A 19,411-nucleotide genomic window follows, 5' to 3' on the forward strand; every position below is an offset into this window, starting at 1 on the left:
TCTAGATGATGATAAGCACTAGGTCTGCTTCTTCAAATTCTATTGTGAAAAAGAGATTTACACCATCCAAGTATAAAGAGCACATCATTAATACTATATATGTTCATACACACTTGGATAATAACCAAGAGGACCTTCTCTGGAATGAATTCTGGAATTGTTCCCAGATGTTAATAATTAATTGTGTTGTATATAATGTTCAGGTTAAATTATGTATTATCTTATTTAGTGGAAGTCTAAGATTGACAAGTATCTGTAGCAAGACAGGATATTTTGAGAATTTAACTACTCATAAAACACGTATCATGCAGTAATTAGCGCCTTCAGCAAGTGTTGGTGCTCTATTTCGTATTCTGGGTGTTTTGGCAAGATTGAAAAATGTTTCTGCTACTAGTTAAACTGTTACTCTGAAATCATGAATATACACACTTAAAATAGACAAGTTAGCTGTACCAATACCTTAAAATTATACTGAGTAAGTAATATTCTATTCTAAGTATTAATAATGCCAAAACTGGGCAAAGGCAATAGAATGGCCACCATAGTAGCTTGATTGCTATGAATTTATTAAGAAAATATTACTTGTTCCTTTTCAAAATAATAGCCACAAACAAAGAAAAGAGGGAAGAGAAAGGAAAAAATGCTCAAGGATGGTTTTCCACATGAACCTCCAAGTTTAATTGACCAACATCATTCTGCCTTATCTTAGCAACTTCGTGAGGCCTGGGACCGATGGGTGTTATCCACAGAGAGAAGTGATGCTCCTAACGTGTCTCCCATTTTAATTCATTCATAGCTAAGCCTACTGAAGCAGCTCTCAATCTGGGGCCTTTGAGGGAGGTGCCGCTGCTAAGGGCCAGAAGTTCACGGCTGGGAACACTGCATGTCACAGCTGGGACAGAGGGCAGAGTGGGGTGGGTGCTTTTACAAAGTATGGCATGATTTTACCTTTTAGCGCATTATGCAGTTTGGCTCTGATGGGACAGACAGGGTTGTTGGGCTGGCGTGACCTCGTCTGTAACCTCCTTCCCCGTGGCCACTCTCCATGGTGGTTCTGGAGGTGGCTGTGTGATCTTGTTCTGGTCTGTCGTGTGTAAGTGGAAGTCTCTGGGTGGGACTTCCAGAAGTGCCTGGCCCGTGAATAAATATTTACTCAGGGTTGAAGTAAATGAAGTATAAACCTTAAGTACCGGTTATGAAATTTAATACAAAGTGCCTTTTCTTTGCTTCTGTCTATTGCCCCTGAGCTGTAGACGTTGCTGTCATGCCAAAGCCCATCCCCGGATTTCTTGCGTCCTCCTTGCACAGGCTCCCTCACTGGATCACTTCTGTTCCTGTTGATGTGATGGGTGTCTGTTTACTAATATAGCAGATGTTTTTCTTATCTAAAACTCTCCCCCGAGCTTCAGCCTTGTACTTTGGATTTCCTCCTGGAGAGCCCACAGGTACTACATATTTCACATGCCCCCAACGTGAGCTCATCTACTGCCCTCCCATCACCAAGCCTCACATCTAATCACGATCATCGCTGTGACTCCAGTCTCCCTTCAGAAGACTCTCTGAATCACCTGCGGCTGCCACTCCATATTAATCCCCTCAAACAGGACTTCTCAGTATCTTTCTCTAAGAGTGTTCCCAGCTGTGATTCCTTCCCTTCATGCCTCTCGAGTCTGCCTCCTACACTTTTCTATTAGGTAAACTTCCAGAACGGCAAGTGGCCTGTGTCCCATTCCTGCCGAAATGCAGTTGTCCTGGGCTCCTGGTTGGCCTGAACGAGCACGTGCTCGAGTGGAAAGTCCTCCTGGGAACCTAGGAAGACCCCACCCCCCCAGGAATCCATTGCCAGAGCTCACTTCCAGGGCACGCTCCTGCCCTGCCCCCCTCTCCATAGCCAACATGAAAAGCATACATCTCGCCTCTTCAGAAGCTCACTGTGGGGCATGCTCCATGGTACGAAAAGATGTCAGCCACAAACCCAGGAGACTGCATTTATTGAAAAAATAAACCCCCACCTCTTCTACCCCACACAGTGGTCAGCAACACACGGCTCCTGAAGAATTATCCAGAGAGCATCTCAGTAAGAAGCAGAGAAGGCGACTGTCCCATATTTCATGTAGATGCCATATTCATGACAATGCTCTGTTCCTCCCATTGATCTGTACCGGTGCCTGGAAGCCCAGAAGTGGCGTGGTCATCGTGGATATGGCTATGAACATGTCTATTTCAAGTGCAAATTGAAGCCAGAATTTTTTTCTGATGTAACCAGTTAGTTGAAAAGTGAAGGTAGGTGTTGGCAGTCAGGTTTCAGTGACTCTGTCCTACACCCAGAGAACCTCGTGCACGGAGAAAGCAATACAAGGTGGCCCTGTGTGGTCAGAGGAAACTGTTTTGTCAAACAATCATGTAATAGCAATAGTGTATTAAAAGCGAAAAAGGTTCTTATTTTTCCCCAAAGTTTTATTGTGTCGGGTGAAAAAGGTATATCTAAATGAAACCATAGCAGGGATAGAAGCTACCTGAAAATTCTTGGTATAGCCTTGGGGTGTACTTCCTAGAAGTTACGAAAGAATTACTCTGGTGAACAGGTAACAAAATCCTCTACAAGTCTATGTTTTTTGTTTCTTTGCCTTCGGAAAACTTCAAAAAGGACTAATCAAGATGTCAGCAGATAGATTATTTCCAATAACATTCGTATTAGAGCACCGTTTTCTTCTTTGGCAAGTGGCTCAGAGATCCAAAGTACTGATGGATATTGCTCTCACAAAACTTTGCATTCTCATTTACTATGTGAGTTCTATTTCTCGGGACTTCAATCTGTAGAACAGACATGATGCAATGACAATATTCTTCCACCGTTACATAAACTAACGGGCTGAGAGGGGACCCAGCTCCATCTCTCTCATTAAAAGATGCATTTCCAGCAAAATTTTATTTATTATTTAATGATTATCAAAATGTGTAATTTTGTATCAATTATATACCGCTAGCAATCGTGATGAAAACTAAATCCAGAACTCTTTAGCACTTAGAGCTATATAGCCGCAGAAAATTAAAAGAAAATTCATTGTAATTTCTATTCTTGTGCAGTGTGATAGGGTGATCAATACCAGACTTTAAAACAAAAATACATTAAATTTGGGTTAAATTGTATCTGAGTCAAGTGGAATGGAAAACAAGTTCAAGACAACAAGAGTGATGTAAACTTTGTGACTATTAAAAAAGTATTTGTAGATTTCTTAAAGTGGATTGTAATGGGCATCCACTTGTGGTACTTAGAATCCATTGAGTAGGTTAAAAAAGATTACATTTATTGTAAAATGCCAATCTTTACATATGCCAGAAATTATATCCTTTGCAACTACTTGTCCTTGTCATTAGAAAATTTACACGACCTTAAAAATGTATCGAGACCAAAGCAATCTACAGAGTCAATGAAATCGCTATCAAAATCCCAATGACATTTTTTTTGCAGAAGTAGGAAAACTCATCCTAAAATTCTTGTGGAATCTAAAGGGACCTCACATAGCCACAGCAATCTTGAAAAGGGAGGACAAAGTTGGGGGAATCATACTTCCTAATTTCATACCTTGCTGCAAAGCTACAATAATTACAATAGTGTGGTAGCAGCATAAAGACAGGTATATAGAGCAATGGAATAGAGAGCCCAGAAAAAAACCCTTACATATATGGCCAAATGATTTTTGGCAAGGATGCCAAAACCTTCCAACAAGGGAAGGACCATCTGTTCAACAAATGGTGCAAGGAAAACCACATGCAAAAGAAAATTGGATCCTTACCTTACACCATATAGGTGTAACTCAAAGTGGATCAAAGAGCTAAATATGAGAACTGAAACTATGAAACTCATAGAAGAAAACATAGAAGGAAAACATGACATTGGATTTGGCAATGATTTCTTAGATGTGGCACCAAAAGCACAGACAACTAAAGAAAATACAGATAAATTGGGCTTCCTCAAAATCAAAATTTTTGTGCATCAAAAGATACTGTTAATAGAGTGAAAAGGCAACCCACAGAATGGGAGAAAATATTTGTAAATCATGTATCTGACAAAGGAGCAATATCTAGTATATATAAAGAACTCCTACAACTCAAGAAGAAAGAGAGAAGAAACAAGAAGAAAACCTAATCCAAAAATTATTAAAGGACTTGAGTAGACATTTTTCCAGAGAAGGTATATAAATGGCCAAGAAGCACATGAAAAGATGCTCAACATAAGGAAATGCAACTCAGAATCACAATGAGATGCCAATTCACATCCATTAGGATGTCTACTATTTAAAAAAGAAAGAAAGAAAGAAACAGAAACAGGAGATAGCAAGTGCTGGTGAAGACATAGAGAAATTGAACATTGTGCCTCGCAGGTGGGAAAATAAAAAGGTCCAGCCACTGTGGGAGACAGTATGGAGGAACCTCAAAAATTAAACACAGAACTGCCTTATAATCCAGCAAGTCTACCTCTGGAAATATACCCCAAAGAATTGAAAACAAGTACTCAAACAAATGTTTGAATACTGGGGTTCATAGGTACGTTATTTACGGTAGCCAAAAGGTGGAAGCAACCCAAGTATCCATCAATGGATGAACAGCTAAGCCAAATTCTGCATATATGTGCAATGAAATATTATGTGGCCTTAAAAAGGAATGCAATTCTGATCATCGCTACAACGTGTCTTGAAAAAATTATGTTGACAGATACAAGGCAGACACAAAAGGACAAATACTGCACGATTCCACTTACATGAAGTAACGTGAATGGTTACATTTATAGAAACTGGATGTAGAAGAGCAGTTACCAGAGGCAAGAGGGAGGGAAAATGAGCTGTTACTGTGGATGGGAAATTCTAGAGATAGAAGGTGGTGATGGTTTTACAACAGTGTGAATGTACTTAATACCCCTGAATTTTACACTTAAAAATGGTTAAAGTGGTAAATACGAAGTTATGTATATTTTACCACAATAAATAAATATTAAGAGACTTTTTCAGATTTGCAGCTACACTTAGGCAATATATGCATAACTGTTCACATGTTTGAATAACACCTGTCTAGTATCCTTCACAGTCTGAACCCAGCCCTCTCCTCTCACTTCATTTTCTTTGTAGCCACCTGGAAATTCACATCTGCTACAATTATGTACCTGTAAGGCCCTTTGTCCCCCCACCGATTTGATTAATGGAATCTGATACTCCCCCAAGTACCCACCACCTTCCAAAAAAGGTTCTTCCCATAGAGAGAACCCATCTCTGCGTCTATTGTGTTCCCAAAGAACTTCTCCATACCTTTGATCCGTCCCAAACCTGTCCTCAACCAGACCGAATTCTTTAAGGGCCAGGATGTTGCATGCTTCGGCTTTGTGACTCCCACGCATAGCACAGAACATAATTTGGAGCAGGATCTTAGTAAATAGTCCGGTAACTGAACTTCTAAAAACATACGTGATTCTTTCCTTGTAATTCTCCTCTGAGAGAGAAGGCAGACCTTTTCCCCACTTCCCAGAACAAGAAAATCAGCAAATGCCACACCTCGCTCGAGCTACAGGCGTCAGGTGGCTGACAGGGATGGAGGAAAACATCACAAACCTGCCTTCTTACGACCGGGTCTGTGGAGCCAGGCACTAAATCTTATCGTCAATATGTTAAGAACATTACTTTATTGGCTATAAAACCCATGTTTTTGAATATTCGCCATAGGTTTTGTCCATAAACGAAATGATCTTCTACATATTTCTGCTACCCCTTCCATAATAAGCCCCCTGCCGCTGTTCCAACGCCACAGTTTGGAAACAACTGTGTCATTAATGAACGATACCAGATCCTAACCAATGACCTCCAGATGAAAGGCTCATTATTCCATTACTGGTCTCCAGAGCTGTTTTGTCCCCTAACACTGTAGTACAGAATTTAGACTGAAGAGTTTAAGCCTTGAACTATAAAAAAAAAAAAAAAATGTAAGTAGTCCTTGACATAATTTGGAGTGATTAAATTCTATTGTGCCAAGAATTCCTTATTAAAAATCAATTTAATTGTGCGTATACCATCTGGTCGGTATTATGGTCTTTTATGGGAAGGAACCATGATTTTGTATTTACCTGATGTTCTGTTGGATAAGCATGTAATTTTGTAAAAAGGGAGAATGTTGTGGCCCTGGAAAATTAGTAATTAAAGAAACTTTAAAGGTGTTTACTAGACTTCACTTTTGTGATGTTTGAGCTATAAGATTTAATATTTTAGGATTTTAATGGAAAAGAAAATGTTAAAGTAGGAAATGTTTATGTGCACATCATATGCTACATTTATTTGCCTGAATAATTTTTATCATATATTTTTGAAACTCGAGTTCCCTTAAACATAACTTAGATTGTCACGTCAGTATTTGTGTTGTCTTTTTATTCAAAGAATTTGGATAATGGATGGTGAGAAGTTTGCCTTTGATTGTCTACTAGCTTGGTTGGAAGTATATTAGTAAAAGATTGCCACAGTTTAGCTCACAATATTGCAGGAAAATGTTTCAAACCGGAGCGACTGCATTTTGTTGTACAAAATGGGGAAGTTTTTTGCCGCCTGTTTTTCAAAAACACTTTACACCCTAATGTAAACAGGATCCTTTAGTTTCCTTACATAGCACTAGAGGCTTAAGATTTGGGTCATTTCCTTAAGTTTTTGGTCTGCTTATGTGCTTGTGGATGTGAAGCGGTTTGTTCATGTTACAATCTTCAAACGTCAGCGTTGTAAATTAGCAGCCATAAACATTGATTCAATTCTGAATTGCCTTAACTTCGATGTCAAAAAAAAAAAAATCACTTGTGGGGCACCTGGGTGACTCAGTGGGTTGAACGTCTGACTCTTGATTTAAGCTCAGGTCATGATCCCAGGATCGTGGGATCGAGCCCCACATTGGGCTCCACGCTGAGCAGAGAGCCTTCTTAAGATTTCTTCATCTCTCTCTGTCTCCCCAGTTTACGCTCTCTCACTCCCTCTCTATTAAAACAAAAAAACCAACCTTGTTATATAGGGCCTAGTGTTGACAGCTACCTATTTGGTATCAGCCATAACATCTCTAATCTTCCCTGTGCCCTGATTTCCTCATTTGTGAAACAGGCGCATTGCCTGCTTGCTAAGCTTGCTATGAGGTTTAAACGAGATAGCCATTTGGAATGTTGTGAAAATTCTTGGCACAGAACGTTTGTTAGCTTCTATCATCATCCAAAATACCAAAATGACCATCCTGCAGTGTGTGGTTTTCTTTCCATTTGTTTATTAAAAGAAAATGAAGCTAGGGGTTCAGAAAGTTGCTTGTGCACCCGTAGCAATTAAGTGCTCCAATGAGGATGAAATCTGTTCGGTCAGTTCCATGATCTGTCCTGTACTCCCTCTCAGCGACCTCTCCCCTTTCATGTTAAATGTTAATATTCTGCACGTATTCATTTATTGAGTACCTGCACCGTTGCTAGATTCTGAGTATGTAGTAACCAGTGGGATCTTTGCAGTTCTCTGGCTTCATACGTCTTACCGATGGGGTAGTAGACGGGCAAGAGCGCAACAGAAGCTATAGGACATAACAAGCCAACGGAGAAACGAACGTGGGACAGTGATAGAGAATGACAAGGTCTTTCCTGCTATGTAATTCTTTTTTTTTTTAATTTTTTTTTTCAACGTTTATTTATTTTGGGGACAGAGAGAGACAGAGCATGAACGGGGGAGGGGCAGAGAGAGAGGGAGACACAGAATCGGAAACAGGCTCCAGGCTCTGAGCCATCAGCCCAGAGCCCGACGCGGGGCTCGAACTCACGGACCGCGAGATCGTGACCTGGCTGAAGTCGGACGCTTAACCGACTGCGCCACCCAGGCGCCCCCCTGCTACGTAATTCTTTAATGTAACACTGATTTGTTGGAATAATAATAGAGATGTCTAAAGAAAAATAATTTCCCCTCCTCTGCCTCTGTTGCTGCCCAGGCGTTCACTAGGAGCAGTTTAGCTGGGCTACCTTTCCTTGCGCTCATACAAACATGCATAATTGTATGGCGTTTTTCTCGGGATTTTACCAAAAAATGGATTTTCTACACAGGCTTAGTCAGTAGAGCATGTGACTCTTGATCTCACTGCTGTGATTTCAAGCCCTACGTTGGGTGTGGAGACTACTTAAAAAAAATTTTTTTTTAAACTGGATCCTATACACATTACTTCATAACTTTCTTTTCGTTTATTTGCCCTAAAAAGCCCTTTGAAGTTGTATGAGTGTGTGGTGTTTGCCGCTAACCTTGTACCTGTCCAGGACCTATCCAGAGAACATTCTCCAAAGATTTTAGAGCTGAAGCCTTGCCCATTTATTACAGTAGTTGCTATTTAATGCTGACCACTCGATCCCATAATTCATTGGACTGAAGACACTTGCGGGGAAAGTTTTTGGAGTATCTTGCTGTTACTACTGTTATTTTTTTTTTTAAGTTTTCTTTATTTTGAGAGAGAGCACAAGCAAGGGAGGGGCAGAGAGAGAGGGAGAAAGAGAGAATCCCAAGCTGCTCTGCACTGTCAGCGTGTGGAGCCTGACGTGGGGCTCGAACGCATGAACCATGAGATCATGGCCTGAGCCGAAATCAAGAGTCGCTTAACCTAATGAGTTAAGTCGGTTAAGGACTCTTCACTGATTGAGCCACCTAGGCATCCCCTGTTACTACTGTTGTTGTGGTTGTTATCATCATTATTATTATTATTATTATTATTATTATTATTATTATTGCCATTATTATTTCTGATAACTCTAGCTCTACAATAGCATCCCTGATTTTTTCCCCTTGATCTCCTGTCCACCTACCTACCTGTCTACTGACCCATCTATTTATTTTGCCTTTTCTTTTGTCAATCTATTTCTTTGGCATACATTCCTTCATTTACATACCCATAGATGTAACATTTCAAAAGATAAGTGCTTTTATAGACTTGCTACATTCACAGCCTAATAAAGACCTTCAGGGGCTTTTCTTCCCTATGCCTTTTGCTTTGTTTCCTTTTTGCTTTCCACTATTAACAACACTGAAAACCAGGCAGTGTTTCTACATACAGGTGCTTTTATTTATGAGAATAAATAGAATTTTTAGACGAAGTATATGCTTGTTTTTTATCTTAATACACATTGCCAGATGAAATTCCAGAAAGATTGTGACACTCTGACTTTTAAGCAGGGTATCTTTAATGCCAGTTAATCAGCTCAGACCTGATGTGCAAACCGGTAGATGATGATGTCATTGCCACTTCAGCAACAAACCATATGGCTGATTCATTTAATTATTCCCTCTCGGGTACTTTTCCCGTGTCAGTCCTCTACCACGGGTCTTAGAAGAACAGGGTAAACCGAGGAACAGGTCCCCCCTTTCCCAAGTGAGGCAATCCTCTAAGTATGTCGGCTGTTAGCTGAGAACCTGAGTGCAGCAGGTCCGGCCCGCTGAGATCGTGCAACGCGGCCAGGACCTCTAGACGGGAGTCTGTGCAATTAGCCAAGACGGTTACTGCGTTTTTGGCAGTGAAGCAGCAGTTAAAGCAAAGAAGGATCTTTTTCCAAGAAGGAAAAGCCATTTAATAAGTTTGAGTCAGTTTGCTCGTAACAGCGCTGCATTTGAGGACCAAAAACCCCAGGAGCTTGGCAAGTCACAGTGCTTGGCTGATGTTCCCACCAACTCACCAAGTCTGAGGCCAGCCAGGCAGAACCTGGCTCCCTGTGCTTTGCCTGTATTCATTTAGTAACATTCCTAGTTAACAAGAACGTAAAGGCGGAGGAATCTTGCTCCCCATTAATCCAGAAGAGTGAAATGTAGTGGCTCTAAGCAAGCCGTGGTCCAGGGAGCTGTACATCGGAGGGGGGACATCGGGCCATCTGTTTGCACTGAGGGCTGTGTGTTGAGTGCATGTAGCTTGGAGCTTGTGGTCCCACCAAAAATGGCATTGATGTTTAGGAACTGGGCAGTGCTTGCTTTTTTGTACATGAATTTACCATTTGTGTACGGGTGCCCGGCGTGAAAGTCTGATTTTGTGCTGTGTCAGGGAACCACGGTGTACCAGTCTCATGAACGAATGAAACAGAAACTAAGTATGCTCGTATAAATTATTTGAAAACGCTGTGTGTTCTCATACTTTTTCCGTTTCACCTAGGGAACTCTTGCCAAAACGAAATCAAGTTTGAGCCTTTACCACGTAAGGGAACACCAGCTCGTGGGTTTTGAAATTAGGGGATGGATTTTTGTTTGTTTGTTTCGTTTATTTTGGTTTCACTTTTTTTTATTTTCTCCGCCAACTACTTCCAATGAAATAAACAGGTCCAATGGTGTAATGATGGATCATTTGAATGAAGGTTGAAATTGAATTGGAAATGTTGAGAATGAGCTTGTTTGTACGTTTCAAAACTGCATCACCGCCTGCAACTGATAAAAATTAGCACAAACATAGCAAAAATCTTTAAGGAGACGTGTGGCCAAGCCAGTGCCAACCTGGACAGAATCGGAGCCCTGTTTAAAGGGAGTATCCCCACATTCAACTAACCAAGGACGTTAGTCTGAAGTAAAGATTACAATTTTTCACATGGTTCAGGATCGCTTGGAACAAAGGTTAATGCCAGGAAAGAGAAGGTCGATTTCTCAGGACTTTTCCCCCTTATTGTATATTTTCCGCAACGTGAGTGTCTTAGTTACACGAAATTCACTCTCAGTCTTTAGGGTGATTCCTCATTAGTGATTTATAAAGTTAGGGGGGCCTGGGTGGCGCAGTCGGTTAAGCGTCCGACTTCAGCCAGGTCACGATCTCGCGGTCCGTGAGTTCGAGCCCCGCGTCGGGCTCTGGGCTGATGGCTCAGAGCCTGGAGCCTGTTTCCGATTCTGTGTCTCCCTCTCTCTCTGCCCCTCCCCCGTTCATGCTCTGTCTCTCTCTGTCCCAAAAATAAATAAACGTTAAAAAAAAAAATTTAAAGTTAGGTTTCTGACATAAGGATCTACCTTTGTGAAGTTCTGGATTCATATCCGGTGCTGCGGTGGCCTCTCGAGAACAGCGCCTGTGGTTCAAGGCCAGGGGAGAGTTCCCCAAAAAGAAGTGAAGCTTTTTTCATCCATACCCTGTCAACACAAATATAAGCATGGCTTCGCGTAGTCTGTCACGTATCATTGTTTTGCTTCTAATAAACATCTGTTTACATCGAGATTTCTAAGTTGTATCAGTTTGACCTAATAAATGTATTTTTCATCCAGTAGTGGCACTGTTAACATTTTGGACCAGGTAATTCTTTGTTGTAGGGAGCTGTCCTGGGCACAGTAGGATATTTAGCCGAATCTTTCGCCTCTACCCGTGAGATGCCAATAGAACCCTTACAGAGGTCTGCAGACATTGTCAGTGTCCTTAGAGACAAAAATCAATCCTAGCTGAGAATTACCGCTTGAAATAGTTATGTAAATGAAACATGAACATGTTTTTAAAACGTTGGGACTGGTACAAGAGGTAGGAGACGCCACACCACCTGTTGAAGAACACTGCTACTACCAGAAGATAATGGATATTAAGTTTCTTATGTGACCTCCAGAAAGTTACCATGTAAAATCTGTGCCGTACCGTCTATTCTGTACTGTCGTGACCTTTCAGCATATACTTTGATATTTTTCATTTTAATACATCCATGAGACTTTGGTATTAAAGCACTTACAGTTTTATATTACTCTTTTTTAATGTTTTATTTTTTATTTTTGAGAGAGACAGAATGCACACAAGTTATGGGGGAGGGCCGAGGGAGACCAGGTTGGAGGATCCAAAGCGGGCTCCACACTGACAGCAGTGAACCCAGTGTGGGGCTTGAACTCACGAACTGTGAGATCATGACCTGAGCTGAAGTTGGATGCCCAACTGACTGAGCCACCCAGGCACCCCTCACATTATTCTTTCTAACGTCTGCACAGTGTCGCATTGTTACAGATGAACCATAATTCATTTAGCTGTCAGTGCACAATGTAGGTTCTAATTTTTTTATCCTTCCGAATACCACAGTAAACCTGCTTGTATTTTCATGTTGAATACTATGTGATTACAGATATAAGATACAATCCAGAGTATATCCCTAAAAATGGAACCCCTAGGTCAGAGGAAAAGTACATTAAATGTATTTGTGGACAGTGCTCTCTACGTTAGCATCTGGCTATGAGGGTAGCTATTTCCCCACATTATCAAACTTTTAAATCTTTGCGCGTGATATCCCTGTGTTTATATCATAAAAAGTGAGATTTCCTGTATTTATAAGTTGTTTTTTGTCCACCATGATCACATTGTATCTGTTCTTTGCCTATTTTCCTAACAGCTTATTGGGCATTTTCTTTCCCATTTGTAGGAACTCTTTATGTATTAAGGAAATTAGTCCTTTGTCTTCATAGATGTTACAAAAAAGTTTGAACTAGTTATTCCTTTTCTTTCAAGTTTATTAATATTTTTTCTATACAAATTGTTTCAAATTTAGCCCTCCTTTTGTACAATTTCTGAGTTTAAGGTCTCCAGAGAGTTTCACATACGAAAGCACTTTTTCCCCCCTGTTTTCTCTTAATTCTTTGAATTTCGTTTTTTATGTTGAAATAGGCCATCCGTAATTAACTTGAGTATACAGAGTGAGAGCAAAATACCGCATAATTTTTTTCTAAATAGTATATCATGCTGTGAACAAAATTACTTCATATTTGGGTGCAAAACACTAAAACTAGATTCATACTTGGTGTTTGCAAAGAACCAAGGAGAAGCCATGCTGTCAGGATAGCAGGCAAAGACCTTCCTGGTCTGTAGGGCTTTGGAAGTCAGGGTTGTGAATTGGTGATTATTCAAATAGTATCTCTTTCACATGTTACTCTGTACACAGCACATATTTTAATTTTTTTTTAATCCACCAGGCATTAAAATTTTTTTGTATTATTAATACAACAGACACACTTAGTATTACTTCCGTCATCGTGTTTTCATCGTGTTTTGGGCTCTTAATGTTTCCTTTGTTTCTGTCTTTGCCTGAGATTCTTGTCATGCTTTGTTTTGCTCAGGACGTGTCAGCATTCCCACTGACCTCCGGTATTGTCTACTGCTGGAGAGGAATGATCTTTCCCCTTGTAGGTTAACTGCTTTTTCTGCCAAAATGTAATAAGAATCGATCTTTCAAAATTTTAACCCGTTAATTGACATATCAGAATGTGGGTAGCTGTGGATCTCTCTTTATCTGTGGTTTTGTTTCCTGGAGACAAATGGTGCTCACTCTGTTGGCTGAGCAAGGTATTGGAATATTTCAGAATTTTTCTTTTATTGTATCTTCGAACATTTTATTCTCTATCCTACTTGTTCCTTTATGTTTTTTTTAAGGTACACCCTTTTGGAATTTTCCAGTTATCTTTGAAAGATTGTCAGCTCTTACAATGAACGTTAACCTTTTGTGCTTTGACATTTGTTCTCCCAAGCCCTCCCCACCGCCATCCGTAGGTGTGCTGTGGGCACTTGCAGTTCTGGGTGCCTCCCCCTTTATAAAGTGCCTTTAACCTGCAACATTGACTTTGTCTTACTTGCTTCCTCCTTTGATAGCTTATACATCTTACTTTAGCTCTTGTTTCAACGAAAAGCCACATTTTCTTTAGCTCTTTTATGCCTATCAAGAACATTCAAGATATTCTTCTGCCCTGTGACCTGGTTTTTTCAGCAAAGATTATTTCATATTCATGTCATGTATAATGTATGACATTATATATTTTATATGTATATAGTTATACATAATTATATGTAATATGCAATGTCATACATAACGTATACATATTCTTTCATAAACGCATGTTTTCCTTATTATTTCGTGAGCATATCTAGGGGACAGGGGCTGCAAAATTGTCTCAGAGCGCTTGCTCGTCAAAGGTTCTGCCTCATCTACACTGGTCAGCTGTCATTTTGCATCAGTAAGCCCCTCTGTCCCCCCGTCTCTTCTTCTTGGGTGAGTTGGAGGGCGATGTGTCTCACAGTGAGTGTCTGCATGTTACGGGTTTTCTGTTGGACGAATTTGCATTTCTTTCTTTTCAGGTTCCCTCCATCAGTGCCTGCCAAGTTGTCAGCCATTTCTGCTCCCAACTTTACCCTTCCATCCTCCTCGCTTGCTTCTTGAGGGGAAACGGCATATGTGTGTACATTGTCCTTCAACCTCAGTTTGCTTGCTGTGGTGAATGGGACAAGGGACCTCAGCCGTGACTTGTCCCAGCCTCTAGATTTCTCCCTTGAACGTTTTCTTTTAATGTTTTATTTATTTTTGAGAGGAAGAGAGACAGAGCGTGAGTGGGGGAGGGGCAGAGAGCGAGGGAGACGCAGAATCCGAAGCAGGCTCCAGGCTCTGAGCTGTCAGCATAGAGCCTGATGCGGGGCTCGAACCCATGAACTGTGAGATCATGACCTGAGTTGAAGTCGGATGCTTAACCAACCGAGCCACCCAGGCGCCCCTAGATTTCGCCCTTTAAATGAGAGTTGGTCAGCGATTTCTTGGATTGTTGCCCTGTTTCCTGGAAAATTTTTTACTCTGTAGCTATATTACTCTGCTGTTGGCAGTCCCCCTTGTTTGAGCCTATCTTGTATTATTTCTATTCTGTGTCATGTGTAGTTTTAATAAAGGCTACCCTATAGTTTCATTGAAAATAGCTGATTCTGGGGTGCCTGGGTGGCTCAGTCAGTTAAGCGTCTGACTCTTGATTTCAGTTCAGGTCATGATCTCACAGTTCTTGAGATCAAGGCCCGCATCAGGCTCTGTGCTGATAGCACAGAGCCTGCTTGGGATTCTTTCCCTCCCTCTCTCTCTTCCCTTCCCTCCCCAAAATAAATAAGTAAACGTTAAAAAAAAAAGAAAATAGCCATTTGCTATTTTCAATTACTTTTGCTGTTTTCAGTTGATATTAGGAGAGGGGAGAGCAGTAGAAATATCACTACCTTCAACAAAAGAATATAAATCAACAGAATTAAGCAATATAATAGTTAAGTGTTCCTTAGGTATTTATCAGTGTTCGCTCACTTATTTGAATAGGAGAATGTAAAAGTATAACACAATCTTGGGAAAATAAAGTGAAAACTCTTGAAACAGTTTACAAATATGCTTGAATCAGATGTGGACCCAGGCTCTCCTCGCGCTAAAAGTTTGGCTGAACTATTGATTACCAAGGCCTCGAGTGGTTGGAAAGCAGTGTGATTGGAATTGTTTTTAGGGACAGCTGATATTCGAACAGGTGTTGTAAAAATATTCTGAGTGCAGAACACAGCATAAACTTCTGATTCTTAGTTCCCTGTCAGTGTTTCTTGACAGAGAACAGCCAGGCCTCATGGGGGCCTCTTGGGAGACAGTTGGATTTAAGAGTGAATAAGCGTGTGGGAGGACTTTTGAGGGTCCGCAAGGTCAGCAAGCTTATCTTAGATTTAGGAGGGATCCCTAGTAGTTTTTTGAACTAGGGGATGAGATAATCAAAGCTATGCTTAAGAACACTTCATCTGGCAATTGAATTGAGGTGTATTTCATTCGACCCTGTTGGGACTCGGTGAATCCTTTGTACTAGCTATCGCATTCCGTACAGTTGTGCAACACAGGCAACAGTTCCTTTCTCAAGAAGCTGATTTTGAAAAATCAGACTCGGCAAAATTTTCGTAGCAGAGTTGGTCTCAACTCTCATTATCATGGGGTGGCTGTTCTGTGTTGCCCGTGTATTTCTCCCATAGTAATGGCTTCAGTCTGTCATGATTTTATACCACTAAGGTGAATTCTGTGATTCCCGTGGGATGCTTTAAAGTCTAGCCCCAGATCACTGGAATCCTGTTGTAGCCCATAAATTTAGATGACTTTTGAAACAGCAGCATGTTGTATTCCGTTCTTCCATATTCGCTCCCTTCTAAATCAGGGTTTTGTCCATCCTCGCAATGGCTCACCCTTTTTCTGTTGCACTGTCATTGCTGCACATCTTCTCCTGGTTATGCCCGTCTGATGGCTCCTTCTCTAACAGATTTTTATCCCCTGGTATTTTGCTCTGCAGTTGTTTTTATGTCAGTCTTGCTTAATCAATTAGAATTATAGTCTACTTGAAGACATAAATAATCGTCTACATTTTATTATTTATTTATGCACCCATGTTACTCAAGAAGATGATTTGAGCATGTTCCTTTTGTATTACTATGTTTTGACCTTTGCTGAGGTGGTGGACGTTTGATTGAGGAGGGTCACTATTTTATGAGCTAAGAACATAAGTGACCAACAGAGGAGTTTTTGTTGTTTTTTTATTTATGATTTTTATCTGTTTGAAAGTCCTGCAAAGATAAATCACCTTTATCAAATCCACTCCATGGGGAAAAAGAACACGAATTCTGAGACTCTTCCAGTCAATGAGAAAGTGTTGCCACGAAACATATTCGATGTAAATGAAATATAAGTTGCTTTTCTGTAAAGATGTACATATTACCTCTTAAAATTGATGTATGCGTTAAATATAAATTTTCCTTAAAATACCAGTACCCATAATATCGGGAACTTGTTTTTTATGGAAGAACGACCACCATGTCCTGTGGTTCTTTATCCCTCAGCAGCTGTGTCCAGCTGGTGGTCCACATTCCCCCCACTCCTTCTTCAGTGAATGGAAACATTTAGGTCAATATTGATATAAAACTTCTTGAACTTTCTTCTCTTTCAGCTTTGGTTCGCCTTTGTTAATGGATTTTCTGGGCAGATTTTATTTGAACGCTGGTGCATCGGCTTGTACAATGTGGTAAGCATTCCCTATCTCTATCTGATAGCATGCGAAACTTCAGTGACATTCCTTTACTGTTTACGTCTGGGAAGTGTATCTAAGTCAATCATCTGTATACATAGCGGGCAGCACAAATACATCTTTAGAGCCTTTGTTGCTGCGACACATCCCGCAGAAGCCCAAGCTCTCCACACATGGTTTCAATCATAGCAGATCATTCTTGAATAACCCCATGAAATTATTAACCCATATATCTTGATAATAGACCCTTGTTACCTCCTGACTAAATGCCTGCACAACATTTCCATGTTTTTAGCTCAAGTAAAAATTTCTGAGCTACATCTAAGCCTATTCCGCTTCGTAATTTTATTTCTGAATTCTTAAACATAGATAATGCGTGTAGAGTATGTAACCCGGTGTCCATTTTGTCCTTCTTAGAAGAGTATCTGTCCTTGTGGGAGAATGTTGTCTTCCACAGCTAGTGCTGCAATAATGAATGCTGACTTCCAGCTCCCATGGTGAATGATACTCAGCTTGTTTGGCATTTTTCATGATTTTGGAGTTCTTTTTTCATTACCTCGCTATAGTGGATTCAAAAGCTAGAAAGAAATAGAAGCCATAAGCCCAAATGGCGAAGTGTAGCTACTTAGCTGTTTTTCTGGCAGGAAGAACCAGGGTGCTGTAGCCTGGTGCTCTAGAGACCCCAGTACGCAACATCGCGAGTTGCGCTTTCCCACTTCTTCTGGACGCTAACTCTGGCATCGCCTGCCCTGTGGGAGTTTGTAGTCAGAAACAGCCATCATAGGAAGCTACAGATGGAACTTACCAGACATACAGTGTACATTGTGGGGCTATAAATATTTATACCTTGTATATACATTTTTGGCTGGATGTTCTAGTCATCGGCTCACACAATCTTTTTTTTTCTTCTTCTTTTTCAGTAGCTACCGTGCAAGGTTCCAGGTATAAAATGCTGCATATGATAGGTTGCCCCAGCCCTGTGTAGCTTGACGGGATAAGAGGGTCAAATGGGTAGACTAAGCTGCCACTGGGCCTGAGTTCAGATCTGATCTTGGGTTTAAACAGTCTTGGTGAGTTAGTCGGTGTGCTGCTAGCTGCTAAGTATGCTGGCACATTTATCGCTAATGCGTAGGCTCAAAAGGCAAAGGTGACAGGTGGTGAGAGTGGGGCCGAATCAATGCCCGTTTCTCACCTGTGCTGGAACAGCTGTTCTAACTCACCTACCACATGGATAGCGGCTCAAGGACCTCCCCTCGGACAGATTGCTAACTTTGCAGGACCTAAAACTGTTTGGGGCAGATGAAAATTAGTCTCTGCTCCATAATGATTTAGTGCTGGAAGGGGCCACATCCATGCCCGCATACGGATTTATAAATAGGAAGCTGAGGCCCGTGAGACTCTGCTTGAGAGCTAAGGACTGGTGTAGTGTCGCCTGGTTGGATGATGCGTGGAGGTCAGCCCCCCTTTTGTGTTCAGGCCTGAGAGCTGGATTCTTTACTTAGCTGTGTGCAGCCGTGGACAATTCACATCAATCCAACAAACTTGCGTTGAGGGCCTGCTATGCATAAGATGCTGATAGGCTTGGACAGTGTTGGTCAGAATGTGGTCCTCACACCGCTTAACCAGGATTTGTGTGAAGATGCGGACGCCTGAGCCCCATCAGAGCTTCTCAGAGATAGTGAGAACACAAAAGTTTGAACACAGTTTTTTAACGATGGTTGTGCATATGAAAGGTTACGACCCACGGTGACCTTTGATCCCTAGGGCTGAAGATGTGTTGTGTGCTCTTTTTGTCCCCCAGACTATAGAAAGGAGGATATTGCACTAGAGAAGTAAATTTCAAGGTAAAATGGCCCTGCACGTCTGTCACTAAGACCACAGCACAGGTGTTGGAGGGAGCCACCATGCAGAGCTGGGACAGTCAAGGATCTGTGAAGTCAGAGGGGTTCTGGCCTCCAGAAGTCAGTCATGCTGGAAGGGCCAAACCTTTTGAGAACATGGAAGTTTGTCCCTATAGAAATTGTTTTGGTAACTTTAAAAAAAAATTTCTTTTTTAATGTTTATTTTTGAGAGAGAGAGAGAGAGAGAGAGAGCACTAGTGGGGGAGGGACAGAGAGAGAGGGAGACACAGAATCCAAAGCAGGCTCCAGGCCCTGAGCTGTCAGCACAGAGCACGACACGGGGCTCGAACTCACAGACCGTGAGACCATGACCTGAGCCAAAGTCGGACGCCCAACCAACTGAGCTACCCAGGCTCCCCTGTTCTGGTAATTTTTGTTTGAAATAAATTGAAACTAAGAGAAATATTGCAAAAAGAGTACGAAGAACTCCTGTATTCACATTCATCGATTATTACCATTTTGCCCTCATGTGCATTTCTCTCTCCTTACACGTGCATATGTGCAAACGCCCGCCAAGGGCACGCATGCACACACCCACAAGCACGCATGTGCACGCACGCACCCCCACAGGCCCTCATGCATACACACACACCAACACAATTATTTTTGAACCAGTTGAAAATAAGACATCAGGCTTCTTACTGCTTGATGCTTTGGAACACAGTCGCTAAGACCATTCTCTTATATAACCACAGTCTAATGATCAAAATCTAAAATTTAGAA

General features: G+C 41.2%; 1 protein-coding gene across 12 annotated transcripts in view; it reads left to right on the top strand.

Annotated features, from left to right (window-relative positions):
• ATP8A2 (ATPase phospholipid transporting 8A2) overlaps positions 1-19,411 on the top strand; it is a 633,649-nt gene that overhangs the window by 411,595 nt on the left and 202,643 nt on the right. For all 12 annotated transcript variants that reach the window (XM_006927173.5, XM_023250034.2, XM_019820599.3 and 9 more), the window contains exon 28: positions 16,710-16,784. In XM_006927173.5, coding sequence (XP_006927235.1) covers positions 16,710-16,784 — 75 coding nt within the window. The remainder of the gene's footprint in view (positions 1-16,709; positions 16,785-19,411) is intronic.

This window comes from Felis catus, chromosome A1 (assembly GCF_018350175.1).
Source record: "Felis catus isolate Fca126 chromosome A1, F.catus_Fca126_mat1.0, whole genome shotgun sequence".
NCBI classification, from domain to species: domain Eukaryota; kingdom Metazoa; phylum Chordata; class Mammalia; order Carnivora; family Felidae; genus Felis; species Felis catus.